This window comes from Oncorhynchus tshawytscha, linkage group LG04 (genome assembly GCF_018296145.1).
Source record: "Oncorhynchus tshawytscha isolate Ot180627B linkage group LG04, Otsh_v2.0, whole genome shotgun sequence".
Lineage (NCBI taxonomy): Eukaryota > Metazoa > Chordata > Actinopteri > Salmoniformes > Salmonidae > Oncorhynchus > Oncorhynchus tshawytscha.
This window is the reverse complement of record NC_056432.1, coordinates 53,661,698-53,681,273: the sequence shown is the minus strand read 5'-3', so window position 1 is coordinate 53,681,273 and position 19,576 is coordinate 53,661,698. Positions and strand designations below refer to the sequence as shown.

Genomic DNA, 19,576 nt, shown 5'->3' with positions numbered 1-19,576 from the left:
TTTGGCTGCTCTAAATTTGTATATTTTTGTCTATTAAAAAAAAGGCAAAGTTTTTTCAAGTACCAGCAGCACTTTCTCTAGTCATTTGATGGAGGTGTAACACAAATACCCTTTCCCTCAGTGACATGTTCACTGAAGAGAAACCAAAACCCTTCAGAGCTTGACGAATACACGTTCTATCATCTTGATCCTGCTGGTCATTGGCCACTTTTAATGGCCACTCAGCTGAACGTACCCTACATGACCAAAAGTATGTGGACACCTGCTTTTTTCGAACATCTCATTCCAAAATTATGAGCATTTGTATGGAGTTGGTCCCCCCTTTGCTGCTATAAGAGCCTCCACTAGATGTTGGAACACTGCTTCAGGGACTTACGTCCATTCAGCCACAAGAGCATTAGTGAGGTCGGGCACAGCGTTCCAATTCATCCCTAAGCTTTTTGATAGGGTTGAGGTCATGGCTCTTTGCAGGCCAGTCAAGTTCTTCCACATTGATCTCGACAAACCATTTCTGTATGGACCTTGCTTTGTGCACAAGGGCAGTGTCATGCTTAAACAGGAAAAGGCCTTCCCCAAACTGTTGCCACAAAGTTGGAAACCCGTAATTGTCTAGAATGTTATTGTATGCTGTAGCGTTAAGATTTCCCTTCACATGTGGCAGGGCTTGCATACTATTACGGACAACAAAAGGATACACAGCCAGGAGCTGACCAGTGACGTGAGCCTACCAGACACGCTAAATGCTTTTTATTCTCGCTTCGAGGCAAGCAACACTGAAGCATGCACGAGAGCATTACCAGGACGTGTACTCAGAGCATGCGCAGACTAACTGGAAAGTGCATTCACTGACATCAACACTGTCCCAGAAACCCTAGACCCACTCCAATTCACATACCGCCACAACAGATCCACAGATGACACCATCTCAATTGCACTCCACACTGCCCTTACCTACCTCACCTATGTGAGAATTCTGGTCATAGACTGCAGCTCAGCGTTCAACACCATAGTGCCCACAAAGCTCATCACAAAGCTAAGGACCCTGGGACTCTGCAACTGGACTTCCTGACTGGGCTTCCTGACTGGCCGGCCCCAGTTGGTATGGGTAGGCATCAACACATCTGCCACGCTGATCCTCAACACGGGGGCCCCTCAGGGGTGCGTGCTTAGTTCCCTCCTGTACTCCCTGTACTACCACGACTGTGTGGCCTAGCACGACACAACGGTGGTAGGCCTGATCACTGACAATTAATAGACAGCCTATAGAGAGGAGGTCAGAGACCTGGCAGTGTGGTGCCAGGACAACAACCTCTCGCTCAACGTGAGCAGGACAAAGGAGCTGATCTTGGACTACAGGAAAAGGAGGGCCAAACACACCCTCTTTCACTTCGATGCGGCTGTAGTGGAGCAGGTCGAGAGCTTCAAGTTCCTTGGTGTCCACATCACCAACGAACTATCATGGTCCAAACACACAAAGACAGTCGTGAAGAGGGAACGACAATGCCTATTCCCCTCAGGAGGCTGAAAAGATTTGGCATGGGTCCCCAGATCATCAAAAAGTTCCACAGCTGCACCATCGAGAGCATCCTGACCGGTTGCATCGCCACCTGGTATGTCAACTGCTCGTCATCATACCATAAGGTGCTACAGAGGGTAGTGCGTACGGCCCAGTATATCACTGAGGCCAAGCTTCCTGCCATCCAGGACCTCTATACTGGGAGGTGTCAGAGGGAGGCCCCAAAAATGGTCAAAGACTCCAGCCACCCAAGTCATAGACTGTTCTAGAGTGTTCTCGCCAATTCTAGGTCCAAAAGTCTCTTTAACAGCTTCTACTCCAGACTGCTGAACAATTAATCAGATGGCCACCAGGACTATTTGCATTGACCCCCCCACTGCTACATGCTGTTTATTATCTGCATAGTCGCTTTACCCCTACCTACATTTACATATTACCTCAATTACCTCGACTAACCTGTACCCCAGCACATTGACTCAGTACCGGTACCCTCGTTATTATATAGCCTCGTTATTGTTATTTTATTGTGTTACTTTTTACTTTATTTTGTTCATATTTTCTTAACTTTTATTTTCTTAAAACTGCATTGTTGGTTAAGGCTTGTAGGTTATCATTTCACGGCATGGTAAAGTCTACACATGTTGTATTCGGATCATGTGACAAATATCATTTGATTTGATTTTGGAACTAAGGGGGCCTAGCTCGAACCATGAAAAACGTCCCCAGACCATTATTCCTCCTTCACCAAACTTTACAGTTGGCACTATGCATTGGGGCAGATAGCGTTCTCCTGGCATCCGCCAAACCCAGATTAGTTCGTCAGACTGCCAGATGGTGAAGTGTGATTCATCACTCCAGGGAACGTGTTTCCACTGCTCTAGAGTCCAATGGCGGCGAGCTTTACACCACTCCAGCTGACGCTTGGCATTAAACATGGTAATCTTAGTGGCTCCACGTTGAAAGTCACTCATCTCTTCAGTAAGGCCATTCTACTGCCAATGTTTGTCTATGGAGATTGCATGACTGTGTGCTCTATTTTATACACCTGTCAGCAGCTGGTGTGGCTGAAATAGCCGAATCCACTAATTTCAAGCGGTGTTCACATACGGGGGTGCCGCAGAATTGCATGCGCTCCCCACTCCCCACTCCTCTACTCACTCTACACCAATGACTGCCCCTTTCTGTCCTTGAGCTGTTGTTGTCCATTGCGGTTCTGTATGATGTCATTCTGTATTATGTTTCATGTTATGTGTGGACCCCAGGAAGAGTAGCTGCTGCTTTTGCAACAGCTAATGGGGATCCTAATAAAAGAACAAAAAGAATACCTCCAACAACGCACTGTCAAACTACTCAAGTTTGCTGATGACAGTACCCTGGTCAATCTCAACTCCGACAGCGATGAGTCCAAGTACCATGGAGAGGTTGACCGTCAAGTGACCTTGTTCAGTCGCAACAACATAGAACTCAACACAGTCAAAACCATGGAGATGGTGGTTGACTACAGGAAATGACCCCCACCATCTCTCAAGTTTAATTAGTTGTTTGTACGGGATACAGATGGTATACACCGTCCAACGAAATGCTTACTTGCAGGTTCCTTCATGACAATAAGAAATAATAGAAGATAAGAATACATAAAGTAAATGGCTCAGTAGAATAGAATAAATATTTTATTATAAGTATAATACAGGCAGGTACAATGAGGGTCTTCCCCCTCTAGATTGATGGCTCAGCTGTCAGCACGGCCAAGTCATTCAAATTCCTGGGAACCATTATCCCCCACAACCTCAAGTAGGAATACAACATCACAGTAATGACCAAGAAGGCTCGACAGAGGATGTACTATCTGCACCAGCTGAGAACCAAAACTCTCTCAGACAATTCTGGTTTGGTTCTACGTCCATCATTAAGTCCATCCTCACCTCTTCTATCACCTTCTGGTTTGGATCTGTGTCTGCCAGCTGCAACGGCAACCTCACGCACTTATCACGCACTTATCAAGAGAACACGTGGTCATCCCTACTGCCTATGTTCTGGTGGACTCACTAAACAAAAATCTTTTATAAATAATGTCTCAGTGTTGGAGTGTGCCCTTGGCTATCACTATATTTTAAAAACAAATAAATGGTGCCATCTGCTTTGCTTAATTGAAGTAATTTGAAATTATTTATACTTTTCCTTTTGATACTTAAGTATATTTTAGCAATTACATTTACTTTTGATACATAAGCATATTTAAAACCAAATACTTTTAGACTTTTACTCAAGTAGTATTTTACTGGGTGACTTTCACTTTTACTTGAATAATTTTCTATTAAGGTATCTATACTTTTACTCAAGTATGACAATTGGGTACTTTTTCCACCACTGCCTACAGGACAAGGAAGCGTACAGGTAAGATCATCACTCACCCCGGACACCCCATATTTCCAAGACTCCGCTCTGGCGGACGGCTTAGGTCAATCAAGACCAAAACCGCCTACCACCTGAACAGTTTCTTTCCCCATGCTGTGGCCCTCATCAACTAGCCATCGGGCTCATAGGGATTAAGTGACTTTGCATTGGGCCGATTACTGCGCCTTGTCATCAATGACCTCAAATAGTAATCTGCACTATACTACTATAGTGCATTTGCACTATGTACACCGCGGCACAACACTGTATATGCACTGTATATATTTACCATGGTAGCATCCTTTCCTCTGCTTATTTACAGTGCATTCGGAAAGTATTCAGACCCCATTGACTTTTTCCACATTTTGTTACAGCCTTATTCTAAAATGGATAAAATAAAAAATGTTCCTCATCAATCTACACTCAATACCCCATAATGACATTATGGGGTATTGTGTGTAAATTGATTAGGGGGAAAAAATATTATATCCGTTTTAGAAAAAGGCTGTAACGTAACAAAATGTGGAAAATGTCAAGGGGTCTGAATACTTTCTGAATGTACCTTAGACATATCCCCTCTGTAAATTGTACATTCCCACTAATCAGCCTAAACCCCGGAGTTTTATGGTTAATGTTCCGATATCCTATATTCTGTATGATGTCTATGTTGTCTTTATTCTGTTTGTAAATTGTCTATGGCCGACAGCACCTTCTCACCAAGGCAAATTCTGTGTATGTGTAAATGTACTTGGCGAATAAAAGTGCTTCTGATTCTCTCATTGCTTACCCATAGTGGTCATGATTTCCTCATCTGCATATTGGCATGACCCATTCATAGCTTACTTGTCCCTCTCAAAGCAAGTGAATCCCAACCTTGACTTTAGATTTGAATACAGCAGTTAGTGAGCCAACGCTTGAGTATTTTGTTAGGATAACAAAATGCACCAGTTAATATTGCTCCACTTATTGCTCCACTCCACTTTCTTGATCCAAATTCATTCGTTTCAGGCACATTTAACTTTATGATCAGCTCGCACCTAAACAAGTTTAATGAACCCTGGTAGAAAATGCAGGTGGGCATTTATTGCCATGAATGTCATCCTGGAGGCAGCCCTGTATAGTGGTCACTGGCTGGCACAGCCACAAAGTCATACAATCTAAACCTAACCCTAACCCTAATGCCTAAGCCTAACCTTACCTTTTTGTTTTCGTGAATTTTTACGATATAGCCTATTTTGACTTTGCAGTTGGCCCATCTAGTAGAAATCGCTCAGTTCTGCCTCCAGGGGAAGATTCATGACAATAAACATCAACCTGTGATAGAAAATAGAGCTTGCCAGAATGGAGTTGTTCGAAAGTTGCTCAGATATTTATTTAACCTCTATATTTTATGGGAGATCTCAGGATATATGAGCGTTAAATGGATGCGACGTGGCTGTCTTGGGATGTCCCAACTGCTGTGGGAATAGGGATAATAAGATAAAGAAACTCATAATTTGTTTTATAGTACTCATAAACCATATAGCTGTTTCGTTGCCATGGGTTGAGTGAGCTCATGCACTTTTTGACATGTTACAAAATGGATTAACAACATTGGTTGTTAATAACGATCATGCAAGTGATATAACATCTAAGACCAGTGACAAGTTAACTGTGCTTGGGTTACCATTTCAACAGTGCTCAATCAAAAAGATACATATTACTTTCTAATGTTCTTTTTACCACTAGGAAAATGTGAGAACCCATTTCTTTTGATAACAATTCCACTTTTTTTTGTGGGGGGGGGCACTCACTTGTGACACTCAGTGCCCAGTTCATTCAAGTCGAAACAAACTTGAAGATGCACCCCCCTCACCACAGTAAAAAATATTTTCACACTTCCCATCCCTTGTACTGTCAAATACATGTAACACCCTCCCCCCTCATAGAATAAACTCAAAATAATGTTTATGACCTCAAATAGCAGTAGCTGTAGCGACCCTGTGTTAATAAAGGGGATCTCAAGTTTGCCACTTTTGTGGCACAATATTTTGTGGCACAGTCGATGCTATGGAGGGCTACTGGCCAGAAGGTTGAAGGTTTGCCGACCACCACAGACAAGCTCACTCTCCCTGCCTGTTTCATTACAGTATGATCAGAGCCGGCTGCAGAGAATGATCAACTAGGGGGAAATCAGATTTTCAATATTTTGATGCCATATTTATAATTCTATAAAATATAGGTAACAAATTTTCCACCAACAGGTTTCTGTGCCAATGCACCACACAACCAATAAACAAAGCATACCAATTTTGGGCACAAAACTGATGTTTTGTAACCAATGTGTTTTTCCATTTTATCACTGTACAGTTTGGATTGATTGAGTGATTGATTGTATTTGTCAGTTAAAAGAATGAGTACAGTATATACAAAAGTGACTGGGAATAAATAACACATATGGAATCATGTATGAACCAAAAAAGTGTGGGAAAAAATCTAAATAGATTTTAGATTCTTCAAAGTACAAATTATGTTGGGTAAAACAAAGGGCGAATTAAAAGTACAAATCTCAGCGCATCGTAGCACCATTAGGTGCAGAAACTCGACTTACCCTGTTGCGGTCCACTTTTTGGAAGCCAACCACTCGATTTTGTTCCTACGTTATATTGGCATCAAACATGTCACCCTCCCTGGGGGAGGGGGTGACCTTGACAATTTATTGTTAAAACGAGAGGCTGCCTGGATCTTTAATTTAAAGACACTTGCTCCCTTCAGACTTTGATCTGAAGCCTTTCTTGTGATTATTGTGATTTTGCTGTTGTAAATGTTTGTGTGCCTATGTAGCCAAATTGTATCTATGATCGTATGCTATCCATTTATGTTTTTTGTATGCTATTTTAATATATGAGAATTAACCAATGATATCAGGCCACACCCAGCCATGATTACAGACACCGGTGTGTGTCCTTTGACACTATATAAACTAGTCACCCCGCAGTGTTTGTCATTATACCCTGATGAAGACAGCTTATCTGTTGAAATGTTGGATATTAGTTTATTAAATGATTGCATCTGAGCTCCTAGAGTGTGCGGCTTTCCTTTCATTTTTCAAAGATTCTTCAAAGTAGCCACCCTTTGCCTTAATACGCTATCACTTCTGATTTGCGCTTCGTGGGACTATCATTTGTTTTTCAACAGGACAATGACCAAACACACCTCTAGGCTGTGTAAGGGCTATTTGACCAAGATGGAGAGTGATGAGGTGCTGCATCAGATGACCTGGCCTCCACAATCACCTGACCTCAACCCAATTGAGATGGTTTGGGATGAGTTGGACCACAGAGTGAAGGAAAAGCAGCCAACAAGTGCTCAGCATATGTGGGAACTCCTTCAAGACTGTTGTAAAAACATTCCAAGTGAAGATGGTTGAGAGAAAGCCAAGAGTGTACAAAGCTGTCATCAAGACAAAGGGTGGCTAATTTGAAGAAGCTAAAATCTATTATTTGTTTCACACTTTTTTGGTTACTCCATGATTCCATGTGTTATTTCATAATTTTGATGTCTTCACTCTTATTCTACAATGTAGAAAATAGTTTTCTTTTAAAGAAAAACATTTGAATGAGTAGGTGTGTCCAAACTTTTGACTGCTACTGTATATGGCCTATATAAAGGAAGAGAAGCTTAAGCCTATCCCCGGAGAGATAGAGATATGCCGTTGGCATGCTACGACACCGACATGCATTTCTTTATGTCAGATGGCTACTATTCAGATATAGACCTATAGATGGAGGGTAATTTGTACATTTTATATCCAAATATTTTGTAAAAAGATGAGCATTATATTGCTAGATTATCGGAATAACTCTGATAGTCCTGAAACAGTTCATCTGTCAGTTGGAGCGCTGGGACGTACTGCCTTCATATCATAGGCCTGCAGTAGCTTAAGCTTAATAATAGCCACACCATACCAAACCTTCACAAATGTTTCTAAACTTGATTAGGGTAATATCGAAAGTAAGTCAAGCCATTGTTTATAGGGAAAATACGAGCAGAAGAGCAAAAGTAAAGCTGGGGAAAAACACACTACCCTCCCCCTGAACCCCAAAAAAGCACACAACACTCCCTAAAGCAGAAAGAAAAGTTTGACAATTCTCCCCTATTTTGGACCACACCACCCCCTCGTAAATTTTGATCTGTCTATAACCTAATTTCACTCTCACCTTTTTATGTATTCTTTTAAACTTGGGTTTTTTATGTATTCATTTAAAATAGGCATTTCTACCTTTCATGTTATCCACCTTATGTTTAAAGAAGTTACTTCCCCGGGGGGATGTAAACAGCTGTTAAACTCTCACTGGTACAAAGGTTCCAAAAGGACTGAGAGGACTGACTGTATCTCCAGCATCAGGGAGCCAACCCCCATGTGCTTCCATGAGCTTACTGATGTGTAACCATAGTAATGTCAGGGAGAGCTGGGCACTGTGTGTGTTTGTGCACGCGTGTGCTGCAGTTATGATCGGAGGCCAGGGAAAGACATGCATTTTGCAGACTGTCTGAGCTCTGTGTGTTTGTGTCTGTATGTGTGAGTGTGTGTGGCCATCGAGACGAGAGAGATGCTACCAGGGAACTGTATGTGTGGTAGTGGTTGTGTGGAGTGAAGTGAAGTGGGAGTGAGAATAGGGCTTTAGACAGTGGGCAAGTAGCCAGTGCAGGACTGAATCATTGTGTGGGCTTTGCAGTTCACTGAATGGGAGATTTTACATTTTCTTGCTCTCTGTAGGTCCCTCCTTTGAGCTGGAGCTTTGCCCAAAGAACACGCACAAAGGAGTGCTCTGCTGCAGCCGGGCAAAATCCTGCTACGTGATCTAAAACCAATTTCACTATTTGAATAAGCTAACACTTATTTTCTTATCTTCTCCTTGCAGTCCAAAAAAATCCAGGCTCAACTGAAAGAGCTGCGGTACGGGAAAAAGGATTTAATTTTCAAGGTAAGCGCAAAGTGAAGTGGGCTGCTTTATTATGGTTCCAGACCAGGAGTAAACAGGTGCTCCAGCCCACCTTGAAAAGATGATCCTATCCGGGGGCACTTGGCTTAATTAGTAAGTCCCCATTGGAAGGGATGGCCAGTACACAGAGGGCTCACAGGCTTTTGCACCATTTCTTGTCCCTCTTATACTGTAGTCAGTGCAACGTGCATTATTCTATTGCCACCCTGGAAGGTTTCCTTTGGTTTCATGATTATTTACAGCTTTGGACAGATAGCATGCAGTTTCTAGATCTGTTGGTGCTGTCTCGTCAACTCCTATGGTCACTGACATGACACATATTGCTTACACTGTTGTCACATCCCAAAGTGAACAAGCCCCTTTCCAGAAATACATACGTCATGTGTTGCATCTGTTTCCACACTTGCAGCATGAAGGATGTTATAGCTGCAACAACCGTTACCAATAAGTACATTACCCAATGCCAAACCTTTTCTGAGATATTGTTGAAAGGGAAGTCAGATCTATGCTGAATTACCACAAATTCCTTGAAAGTATTATGCATAAATCAATATATGGTGTTAAATATATAATTGAATCCTTAAGCAATCCATGAAGACGATAAACCAACTACAATAAAATGTACCCCCCAGCAGTGAAGAACATCCATAAGTCTATCACATAAAGTAAACTATATGGTTACACACAACTACACATTATAATCCCATTCTAATTGGAAGAATTGACCTTTTTAATAAGTGTTGTTTTTTTGTATCTAAGAATTCATGTAATAATCATTGGCATATATACGGGGACATAGGCTGACCTTTCAGTTCTTGTTTGGAGGGCTGGGTCGAGAAATGTCAGTTTCTGCCACAGTGTCTCAGTGCTGCCACAGTGCCTCCTAATACCATTTAATAAATGCAAGATATGATCCCTCAGATCTGTCATTTTTTAAGCTCTGTCAGATGGAATAATGACAGTGGCTAGAAAAGGGCTCAATCCTCCCCACTGGGTTTAATACTTCCTATAGCAAATTGTCTGAATATATTGTCCAGTTGTGCCTCTCGACATTTCAATCTCAAGGATGCATGGACTTTTTTTGCGGGGATCGTGTCACAGGTTGTAAATTGTTGTCACCAAATCTCTCAGGGTTGCTCATCCAGAACAACCTTATTTTTCAAGCTCCCTGAATTTTTCCAACTCTACATCCTAAAAAATGGGTTTTAGAAGATTAAATGCAGATGATATAGTAGGCAAAAGAGGCTAATTTGATTTAATTCCAGTTTTCAGTTCCTGTTTAGTCAAATGAGGCACAGTGAGCAATCGGAACTGGCAGTGATGTGTAAGACCTGACCAAATGTATTCACTTCAACGGAAAGTAAGAGGTAGACACGGACTTTATATTTTTTCAGCTTTGCAGTGGTGATGCTGAGGTCAGCTATTGGTCATAATCATTCAATGTAGGTATGGATGACTTTACCAATAAGCTCCTGGATGTGACTATTATATAACTGCAGCGATTTTTGCAGTAATCATAACATATATACCTCTATTTCTTCTCAACAAACATGGCCAACCATTATTTTCCACCTCGTAAAATCAAAGATACAAGTGTTGGGCATTTTTATGTACAAATCTAAAAATACTTTTATTGCTAAACCTTCACTTGATTCATATATGATAGCATTTTATTCTAACTGATGAGAAGACACCATTCTGATTGTGTGGCTCATTTTCACGGTTTGCTTCCAAGAGTAACCCAACAAACCGGAAACATTCCCTGAACATTAGCTAAGATTCCCATAAGTTCTAGTTAGGGTTTTATCTAACATTAGGATGATAACATCTAAAAATAAATTCAAAACATTCAGAGAGTAACATTTATTAGGTTTCCAAATAATGTAATAACACAATGTACCACTAATGTTTTTCCAGCAAACCAAAATTGGTTCAGTGAAAGTTCCCAGAATATTCGTTGGGTCGTGGCAAATGTTCTCATAACACAAAAACTGTCCATTCGTGGTGATGTTTATAGAATGTTTGTGTAAAACATTTGCCTGATGTTGCAAGAATGTTCTTATAAGACATTTAACCTGCTCTTTAAAGGTTCCCAGGACGTTTCATTAGGTTGCGGGAACAGTCTGGTGGGAACATTGTTGGGACATCACAAAAGATATGTTCCCAAAATACAAAAACTGTCTAGTTGTCTGGATGATCCTACAATGTTTCATATGTGTGCATGTATTTGGATAGTCCAGATTTTCCATCTGTAAATGCTCTGCAGATGGTCATACTATCAACAAACTACAGTTGAAGTCGGAAGTTTACATACACTTAGATTGGAGTCATTAAAACTTGTTTTTCAACCACTCCACAAATTATAGTTTTGGCAAGTCGGTTCGGACATCTACTTTGTGCATGACACAAGTAATTTTTCCAACAATTGTTTACAGACAGATTATTTAACTTATAATTCACTGTATCACGATTCCAGTGGGTCAGAAGTTAACATACACTAAGTTGACTGTGCCTTTAAACAGCTTGGAAAATTCCAGAAAACGTCATCATGGCTTTAGAAGCTTCAGATAGGCTAATTGACAACATTTGAGTCAATTGGAGGTATACCTGTGGATGTATTTCAAGACCTACCTTCCAACTCAGTGCCTCTTTGCTTGACATCATGGGAAAATCGAAAGAAATCAGGCAAGACCTCAGAAAAACAAGTTTAGACCTCCACAAGTCTGGTTGATCCTTGGGAGCAATTTCCAAACGCCTGAAGGTACCACACTCATCTGTAAAAACAATAGTATGCAAGTATAAACACCATGGGATCACGCAGCCGTCATACCTCTCAGGAAGGAGACGCGTTCTGTCTCCTAGAGATGAACGTACTTTGGTGCGAAAAGTGAAAATTATTCAGAGAGCAACAGCAAAGGACCTTGTTAAGATGCTGGAGGAAAGAGATACAAAAGTATCTATATCCACAGTAAAATGAGTCCTATATCGACATAACCTGAAAGGCCGCTCAGCAAGGAAGAAGCCACTACCCCAAAACCGCCACAAAAAAAGCCAGACTACGGTTTGCACATGGGGACTAAGATGGTACTTTTTGGAGAAATGTCTTCTAGTCTGAGGAAACAAAAATAGAACTGTTTGGCCATAATGACCATCGTTATGTTTGGAGGAAAAAAGGGGGAGGCTTGCAAGCCGAAGAACACCATCCCAACCATGAAGCACGGGGGTGGCAGCATCATGCTGTGGGGGTGCTTTCCTGCAGGAGGGACTGGTGCGATTCACAAAATATATGGCGTCATGAGGGAGGAAAATATGTAGATATATTGAAGCAACATCTCAAGACATCAGTCAGGAAGTTAAAGCTTGGTCGCAAATGGGTATTTCAAATGGACAATGACCCCGAGCATACTTCCAAAGTTGTGGCAAAATGGCTTAAGGACAACAAAGTCAAGGTATTGGAGTGGCCATCACAAAGCCCTGACCTCAATCCTATAGAACATTTGCGGTCAGAACTGAAAAAGCATGTGCGAGCAAGGAGGCCTACAAACCTGACTCAGTTACACTAGCTCTGTCAGGAGGAATGGGCCAAAATTCACCCAATTTATTGTGGGAAGCTTGTGGAAGGCTACCCTAAACATTTGACCCAACGTAAACAATTTAAAAGGCAATGCTACCAAATACCAATTGAGTGTATGTAAACTTCTGACCCACTGGGAATGTGATGAAAGAAATAAAAGATTCTCTGCTATTATTCTGACATTTCACATTCTTAAAATAAAGTGGTGATCCTAACTGACCTAAAACGGGGATTTTTTACTCAGATTAAATGTCAGAAAATGTGAAAAACTGAGTTTAAATGTATTTGGCTAAGGTGTATGTAAAATTCCGACTTCAACTGTATACATGTTGAGTTGTGTATATTAAAGATGTCACAAAAGGGAGAATCTTCTACATGCCACATCTGAGTGTATTATAGAGAGTTATAAAGTCATGGCTTCCCTGCCAGGATTAGAAGAGTGTGCATATTTATCTAGGCATTAAAATAAAAGTTACAGTATATCCAGGCAGAAAAAAACCTGGCATCTTCAGAACAATTTTAATTTGATGATACCTGCAGGGTTTCTGTAAGGGCACAAGGCGAGACCCAGATGCAGACATAGGAGGCAGATGGTTAGAGTCCAAGATGTTTATTAACAATCCAAAAGGGTTAGGCAAGAGAATGGTCGTGGACAGGCAAAAGGTCAAAACCAGTTCAGAGTTCCAGAGGTACAGAATGGCAGGCAGGCTCAAGGTTATGGCAGGCAGGAATGAAGTCCAGAAAAACAAGCAAAGGTCAAAACCGGGAGGACTAGTAAAAGATAATCTGAAAGCAGGCGCATGGCGGAAAACCCACTGGTTGACTGGAACATATAAGACGAACTGGCACAGAGAGACAGGAAACACAGGGATAAATGCACTGGGGAAATTAAGCGACACCTGGAGAGGATGGAGACAATCACAAGGACAGGTGAAACAGATCAGGGCGTGACAGGTTTCAATGGGAGAGCCTTCCCAGCAAACCAAAATTGGTTCTGTGAAAGTTCCCAGAACATACTTTAGGTCGTGCTTCTTGGCCCAAGCAAGTCTCTTCTTCTTATTGGTGTCCTTTAGTAGTGATGTCTTTGCAGTAAATTGACCATGAAGGTCTGATTCACACAGTCTCCTCTGAACAGTTGATGGTGAGATGTGTCTGTTACTTGAACTTTGTGAAGCATTTATTTTGGGCTGCAATTTCTGGTAACTATAATGAACTGGGTCTTCCATTTCTGTGGTGGTCCTCATGAGAGCCAGTTTCATCATCAGCTCTTGATGGTTTTTGTGACTGCACTTGAAGTAACTTTCAAAGTTTTAGAATTTTTTCGAATGAACTGAACTTCATGTCTTAAAGTAATGTTGGACTGTTGTTTCTCTTTGCTTATTTGATCTGTTCTTGCCATAACATGGACTTAGTCTTTTACCAAATAGGGCAATCTTCTGTGTACCCCTCTACCTTGTCCCAACACAACTGTTTGGCTCAAACGCATAAAGAGAGAAAAAAATGCCACAAATGAACTTTTATGTAGGCACACCTGTTAATTGAAATGCATTCCATGATGCTGGTTGAGAGAATGCCAAGTGTGCAAAGCTGTCATCAAGGCAAAGCGTGGCTATTTGAAGAATCTCGAATATAAAATATATTTCGATTTTTTTAAACACTTTTTTGGTTACTACAGTACATTATTCCATATGTGTTAATTCATAGTTTCGATGTCTTCACTATTATTCTACAATGTGTAAAATAAAGAAACCCATGAATGAGTAGGTGTTCTAAAACTTTAGACTGGTAATGTATATTGACATTTTCAAATTGCGTCTGTATAGCCCACGGATAAAGAAAACAGCCTTCATTGCATCTACAGCTGATATGTTTACAGCATTACAATAACCCCACGTGTTATTTAACTGTAGGCTACATACCATTGCTGAAAGAACCATTACCAGCATCTCATGTATGTTTGTGGTGATGTGTTTAGAACCCCATTTCTTCCCTGGCTGAATATTGACCAGCGATGTTTAATAATAGTAAGACAGTCCATTTGAAATGAGAGCTTTTAGAATTCCTCTATATGTTCTGTCCAATTACCTTGAAAAGGACCGCTTTGAACCATTTGTAAGCACTTCTGTATCCACTTTCTCCTCTATCTTCTTCAGAGCAATTTAGTGTCGGGAGCAATGAATACCTCTGCCTTTTCAATTGTCATTTGATATGGGGAAATTATATACTAGCCTTTATACCTGTGATTAAAGAAGTGCTTCGGAAAGTTTTATTACTTTGGTTTCCCTCTCAAACACAGTCGGACAGCTACAAATGGCTTTGTGTGATAGTCTCACTTCCCCATAATATAGAAATACCTCAGCGGAGTAAATTGATTCCTTGGTTTCCGTGCAAACGGTTCGTTCTGAGTTACAGTTCCGTCCATGACTGTGCTCTGCAAGCAGCCCACTGCAATAACAAAACAAAAACTACTGCAATGCCTCATTCAAAAGACTGACTTGCTACATCTCAGTGATGCCTTCGATGGCACAGCAGTTAATGACCTTGCTCGCTCACTGACACCTGGAAACAACTTGACAATAGTACAGCCACATAGAGATTATATTTTATACCAAAATGTATTTAGCCAATAGTTTTTCTGTTGACGGATGCTGGACAACAGAGATGATTGCCTGTCAAAAAAAAACGGCCAAGATGTCTGCCTTTGTACGTTTGCAACTTGCACTAAAAAAATTTGAGTTGAGTTGAGATTTTGACTAACAAAATCGGACAATGAGGAATGCGTATGTGTTTCTTATACGTCTCTGTGAGTGTACTTCCTCTGGGTTTTTTTTTTTACCATGTGAAGACAAATAAAAAAAATAGGACTATTTCTTCTATTTGATCGGATCAATTGAGTGTTCTCGGCAGCACTCTGCATTTGAGTATTTCACTTTTACACAATGTTGCTAATGCAACACCCAACATGTAAATGTACTACAAAGGAGGGTGTAAACCAACCTTGTCACATAATCAACACAACACAGGTGCATTCCTATTCAAATGAAAACCAGCCACTATGACAGTTCAAAGCGCCTTTACAATGCCAATGACAGTTGAAACATGAAATCAGGTGTAAGCATCCTTGTATGATCTAGGCAAGAGCAGGAAACTACAGGATACATTCAGACACTAGACAACTCAGAAAGGTTACACACTCTTAGAAGAAAAAGGTGCTATATGGAACCTTAAAGTTTAAAAAACATTTTTGGTCCCAGGTAGAACTCTTTTGGTTTCCATGTAGAACCTTTTCCACAGAGAGTTGGAATCCAAAAGGGTTCTACTTGAAACCAAAAAGGGTTAGACCTGGAAGATGGATTGAATGGAATAGTAACTGAACTGTACAATGACTGTAGGCCAACCTCTCACATGTAGCCAAATATAAAATTAACTTGTGCAAAATGAACTATTTCTTGCAAATGTTAATTTTGTCTCGGGAACAGGAGTGGAGACATATTTAATCAAATCGAATACAACAGGTGTAGGTAGACCTTACCGTGAAATGCTTACAAGCCCTTAATAACAAACAATACAGTTTTAAGAAAATAGAGTTAAGAAAATATTAATGAAATAAACTGAAGTAAATTTTTTTTTTTAAAGTATAAAAAAACAATAACGAGTCTATATACATGGGGTACCGTTACTGAGTTAATGTGTGGGGGTACAGGTTAGTCGAGGTAATTGACGTAAGTTTTACATGTAGGTAGGGGTAAAGATTATAAACAGTAAGTAGCAGCAGTGTAAAAACAAAGGGGGGTCAATGCAAATAGTCCGGGTGGCCATTTGATTAATTAGCAGTCTTATGGATTGGGGGTAGAATCGGAGCCTTTTGGACCTAGACTTGGCGCTCCGGTACCGCTTGCTGTGCGGTAGCAGAGAGAACAGTTTATGACTTGTGTGACTGGAGTCTTTGACAATTTTTGTGGCCTTCCTCTGACACTGCCTAGTATAGAGGACCTGGATGGCAGGAAGCTTGGCCCCAGTGATGTACTGGGCCGTACGCACTACCCTCTGTAGTGCCTTTACGGTCCAATGCTGAGCAGTTGACATACCAGGCGGTGATGCGACCGGTCAGGATGTTCTCGATGGTGCAGCTGTAGAACTTTTTGAGGATCTGGGGACCCATGCCAAATCTTTCAGTCTCCTGAGGGGAAGGGGGAGGGGAAGATCCATCACATAACATTATGCATCCAAGACAAACTGCAATCTTATCAGAAACACGTTGGATCGTTTTCACAGCCTTCATTTCCTTAAAATCAGTCAAACCGATGTCCTTTAGCATGGGAATATTCATTCCCCTGTTCTATGATTTTCTCCCTGGTCCCTAAACGTTGAGTAATAAGTAGCCTCCCAAATCTCTGAAATGATAAGAAGAAACATATCTATGTAGACTTTTTTTAAATCCTGCACCCTTATGAAAAAATCTTGACGCCGTCCCTGGACATATTTTAGTACATTTTCAATTGTAGTCTGATGTGGCATGTGTATTATGTACACCAAGCAACAAGCCAGAATACACCCCCCCCCACCGCCATAATAGCCATAGGTCTAACGTGAACAGACACCCCCACATATAGTCTCCTACACATATTCATGGACAAACATTTAGACCTGAGCTTTTTCCATGGGTCTTGACACTGTTCATGCCAGAAGACGTTGACCTTGTAATTTGCGAACGTATGCCTGTACAGTATATCATTCGGAGAGCCCTATAAAAAGCGCACCATAAACTTTCACAATGTGAAGTCCATCACCCGGGCCGTTTTACACACCCTCCCTGTAAATCCCCTCCTATTAAGCGTGTCCTCCCACCCTGATGAGTTCCTCAATATTGTAACGAGTCCTTCTAGAATCGGGAGTCAATTCATTTGAACTCAGTCAATTCACAAAATGAATCAGCTTACATTTGTTCACAGGGCGAAAAAAAACAAGCCTTTTTGAAATGTCCAATTTATGGATGGAATTTTAATTGAGTTGAGATAGAGTTGACCTCATCCTGCTCCCGAGCACGCTTGATGGTTTTACTGGTGCCATTTCTTTCATTGACAAGATCAAACCGTTGGTGAGGGGCCATCTTGTTTTAGTCGAGACGGTCTTGAATACATCCAGGTTTGATCCCTTTACTCCACCTTATCCTCCTATAGCATGTAACCCTAAAGTATGCACTGGCCTACACATTGAGCTGCTTTTGAGGATAAAGTGTCTAGCAGTCTATAGCTTGGCTTACAGTTACCACATCACACAGGGATAAGTTGTGGATATGTTTTATATTTAGTTAAACGCAGAAGGGTATTGGTATTCCTAAAAGCCAGGCTGTAGGCTACATCTTCAGTCTGTTGGACTCAAACTGTTGGAATACTGGAACTTGAAATTGCACAAAAATTCTGCCTTTTTCATGGATTGTAAAAAAAGGTAGTTTTGTGAAATATCAGTCGATTAAAGTACCATTCGTTATCCCAATTCACCTTATTGCTCAAACAGTTTGGTATGTACTGCAATTGAGCCATGTGCAATCAAATCTTCTTGATTCTGTCATGTTTTTCATGTAGGCTTTTGGGGTAATACCTTTGAGAAGAACACAATCACTTCGATTTCAGCCAAAAGTGAAGACCCACGCAGAGCAAGTCTTACACTTAGCCTTAGTAAGTGCCTCTGACTGAAGTGACCGCATAATCTATATTCAGTAGTCAAGACACGGTAGGTTAGGAAATTGCTGTGTTTGCAAGAGTACAACAGTTCAATTGTTTCAGCTCAAGTATCTCATCTTTCCACAGGGACAGCAGCTAATGGATCTGGAGCACAAGTTAACCATTGCCAAAGAAGAGTTGGAAAAGGCCGCACTGGACAAGGTGGATGTCATTAAACTTTTACTTCATCGTAATCCATCACTTCTTAGTCTTTCACTTTGATATGTTGCGGTTTCTTGTTTGTATTGTGTTTCTCCTCTTCATTTCTCCTCGGGGGTAATGTTCTCGGTCTGACCTGTTCAAGTGCTTTGCGATGGCAAACAATTTTGAGAGGTGCTTTTATGTATTTATTGCATTTAATTTATTTATTTACCCCTTTTTCTCCCCAATTTTGCGATATCCAATTGGTAGTTAGTCTTGTCTCATTGCTGCAACTCCCGTACGGACTCGGGAGAGGCGAATGTCGAGAGCCGTGCGTCCTCTGAAACACAACCCAGCCGAGCTGCACTGCTTCTTGCCACAATGCCCGCTTAACCCGGAAGCCAGCCGCACTAATGTGTCTGAGGAAACACGGTACACTTCTGGCGACCGAGTCAGCGTGCACTGCGCCGGCCACAGGAGTCGATGGGAAAGGACATCCCTGCCAGCCAAACCCTCCCCATAACCTGGACGACGCAGAACCAATTGTACGCCGCCCCATGGGTCTCCCGGTCGCGGCCGGCTGCGACAGAGCCTGGACTTGAACCCAGAATCTCTAGTGGCACAGCTAGCACTTCAATGCTGTGCCTTAGACCAGGGAGAGTACACTTATGCCCTACAGTTTTCTCGGCTTTATTTATATTTATGGATGCTTCGGAGAAGGAGCTTCATTGTGCCATTCTACAGTAGGTGTAGGGATGGATGCATAATTGTGGAATGGCTGGTGACCAAAAGGCTCCTGAACAGCTTCTACTCCCAAGTCTTAAGACTGCCGAACAGTTAATCAAATGGCTACCTGGACAATGTTTCTATTGATCCCCTTTATTATTGCACTGACTCTCTTGCACTGGCTCTATGCACACTCACTAGACTCTACTCACACATACTACACTGACACTCCAAACGCACACTACATACGCTAACACACACATGCGTATTGAAGCCAGACACTCACACATAGACACACTTTCCCACTCTTCACATACGCCGCTGTTACTCTGTTTAGGATCGATCCTGTTTGTCTAGTCACTTTTACCCCTACCTACATATACACACTGTATAACCTCAATTACCTCAACTACCCCGCACCCCTGCACATTGACTCAGTCCTCATACTCCTTGTATATAGCCTCGTTATTGTTATTTTATTGTGTTACTATTTCCTTTTTTATTTAGCAAATATTTG

The 19,576-nt window shown here is 41.4% G+C and overlaps 1 protein-coding gene across 2 annotated transcripts in view; it reads left to right on the top strand.

The window, feature by feature from the left end:
* Window positions 1-19,576, top strand: part of LOC112248995 (leucine zipper protein 2) — a 192,135-nt gene that overhangs the window by 154,538 nt on the left and 18,021 nt on the right. Inside the window, exons 7-9 of one of the 2 annotated variants that reach the window (XM_024418523.2) lie at window positions 8,815-8,877; window positions 18,055-18,147; window positions 18,280-18,354. In XM_024418523.2, coding sequence (XP_024274291.2) covers window positions 8,815-8,877; window positions 18,055-18,147; window positions 18,280-18,354 — 231 coding nt within the window. The remainder of the gene's footprint in view (window positions 1-8,814; window positions 8,878-18,054; window positions 18,148-18,279; window positions 18,355-19,576) is intronic. The other variant, XM_024418524.2, reaches the window with a different exon arrangement.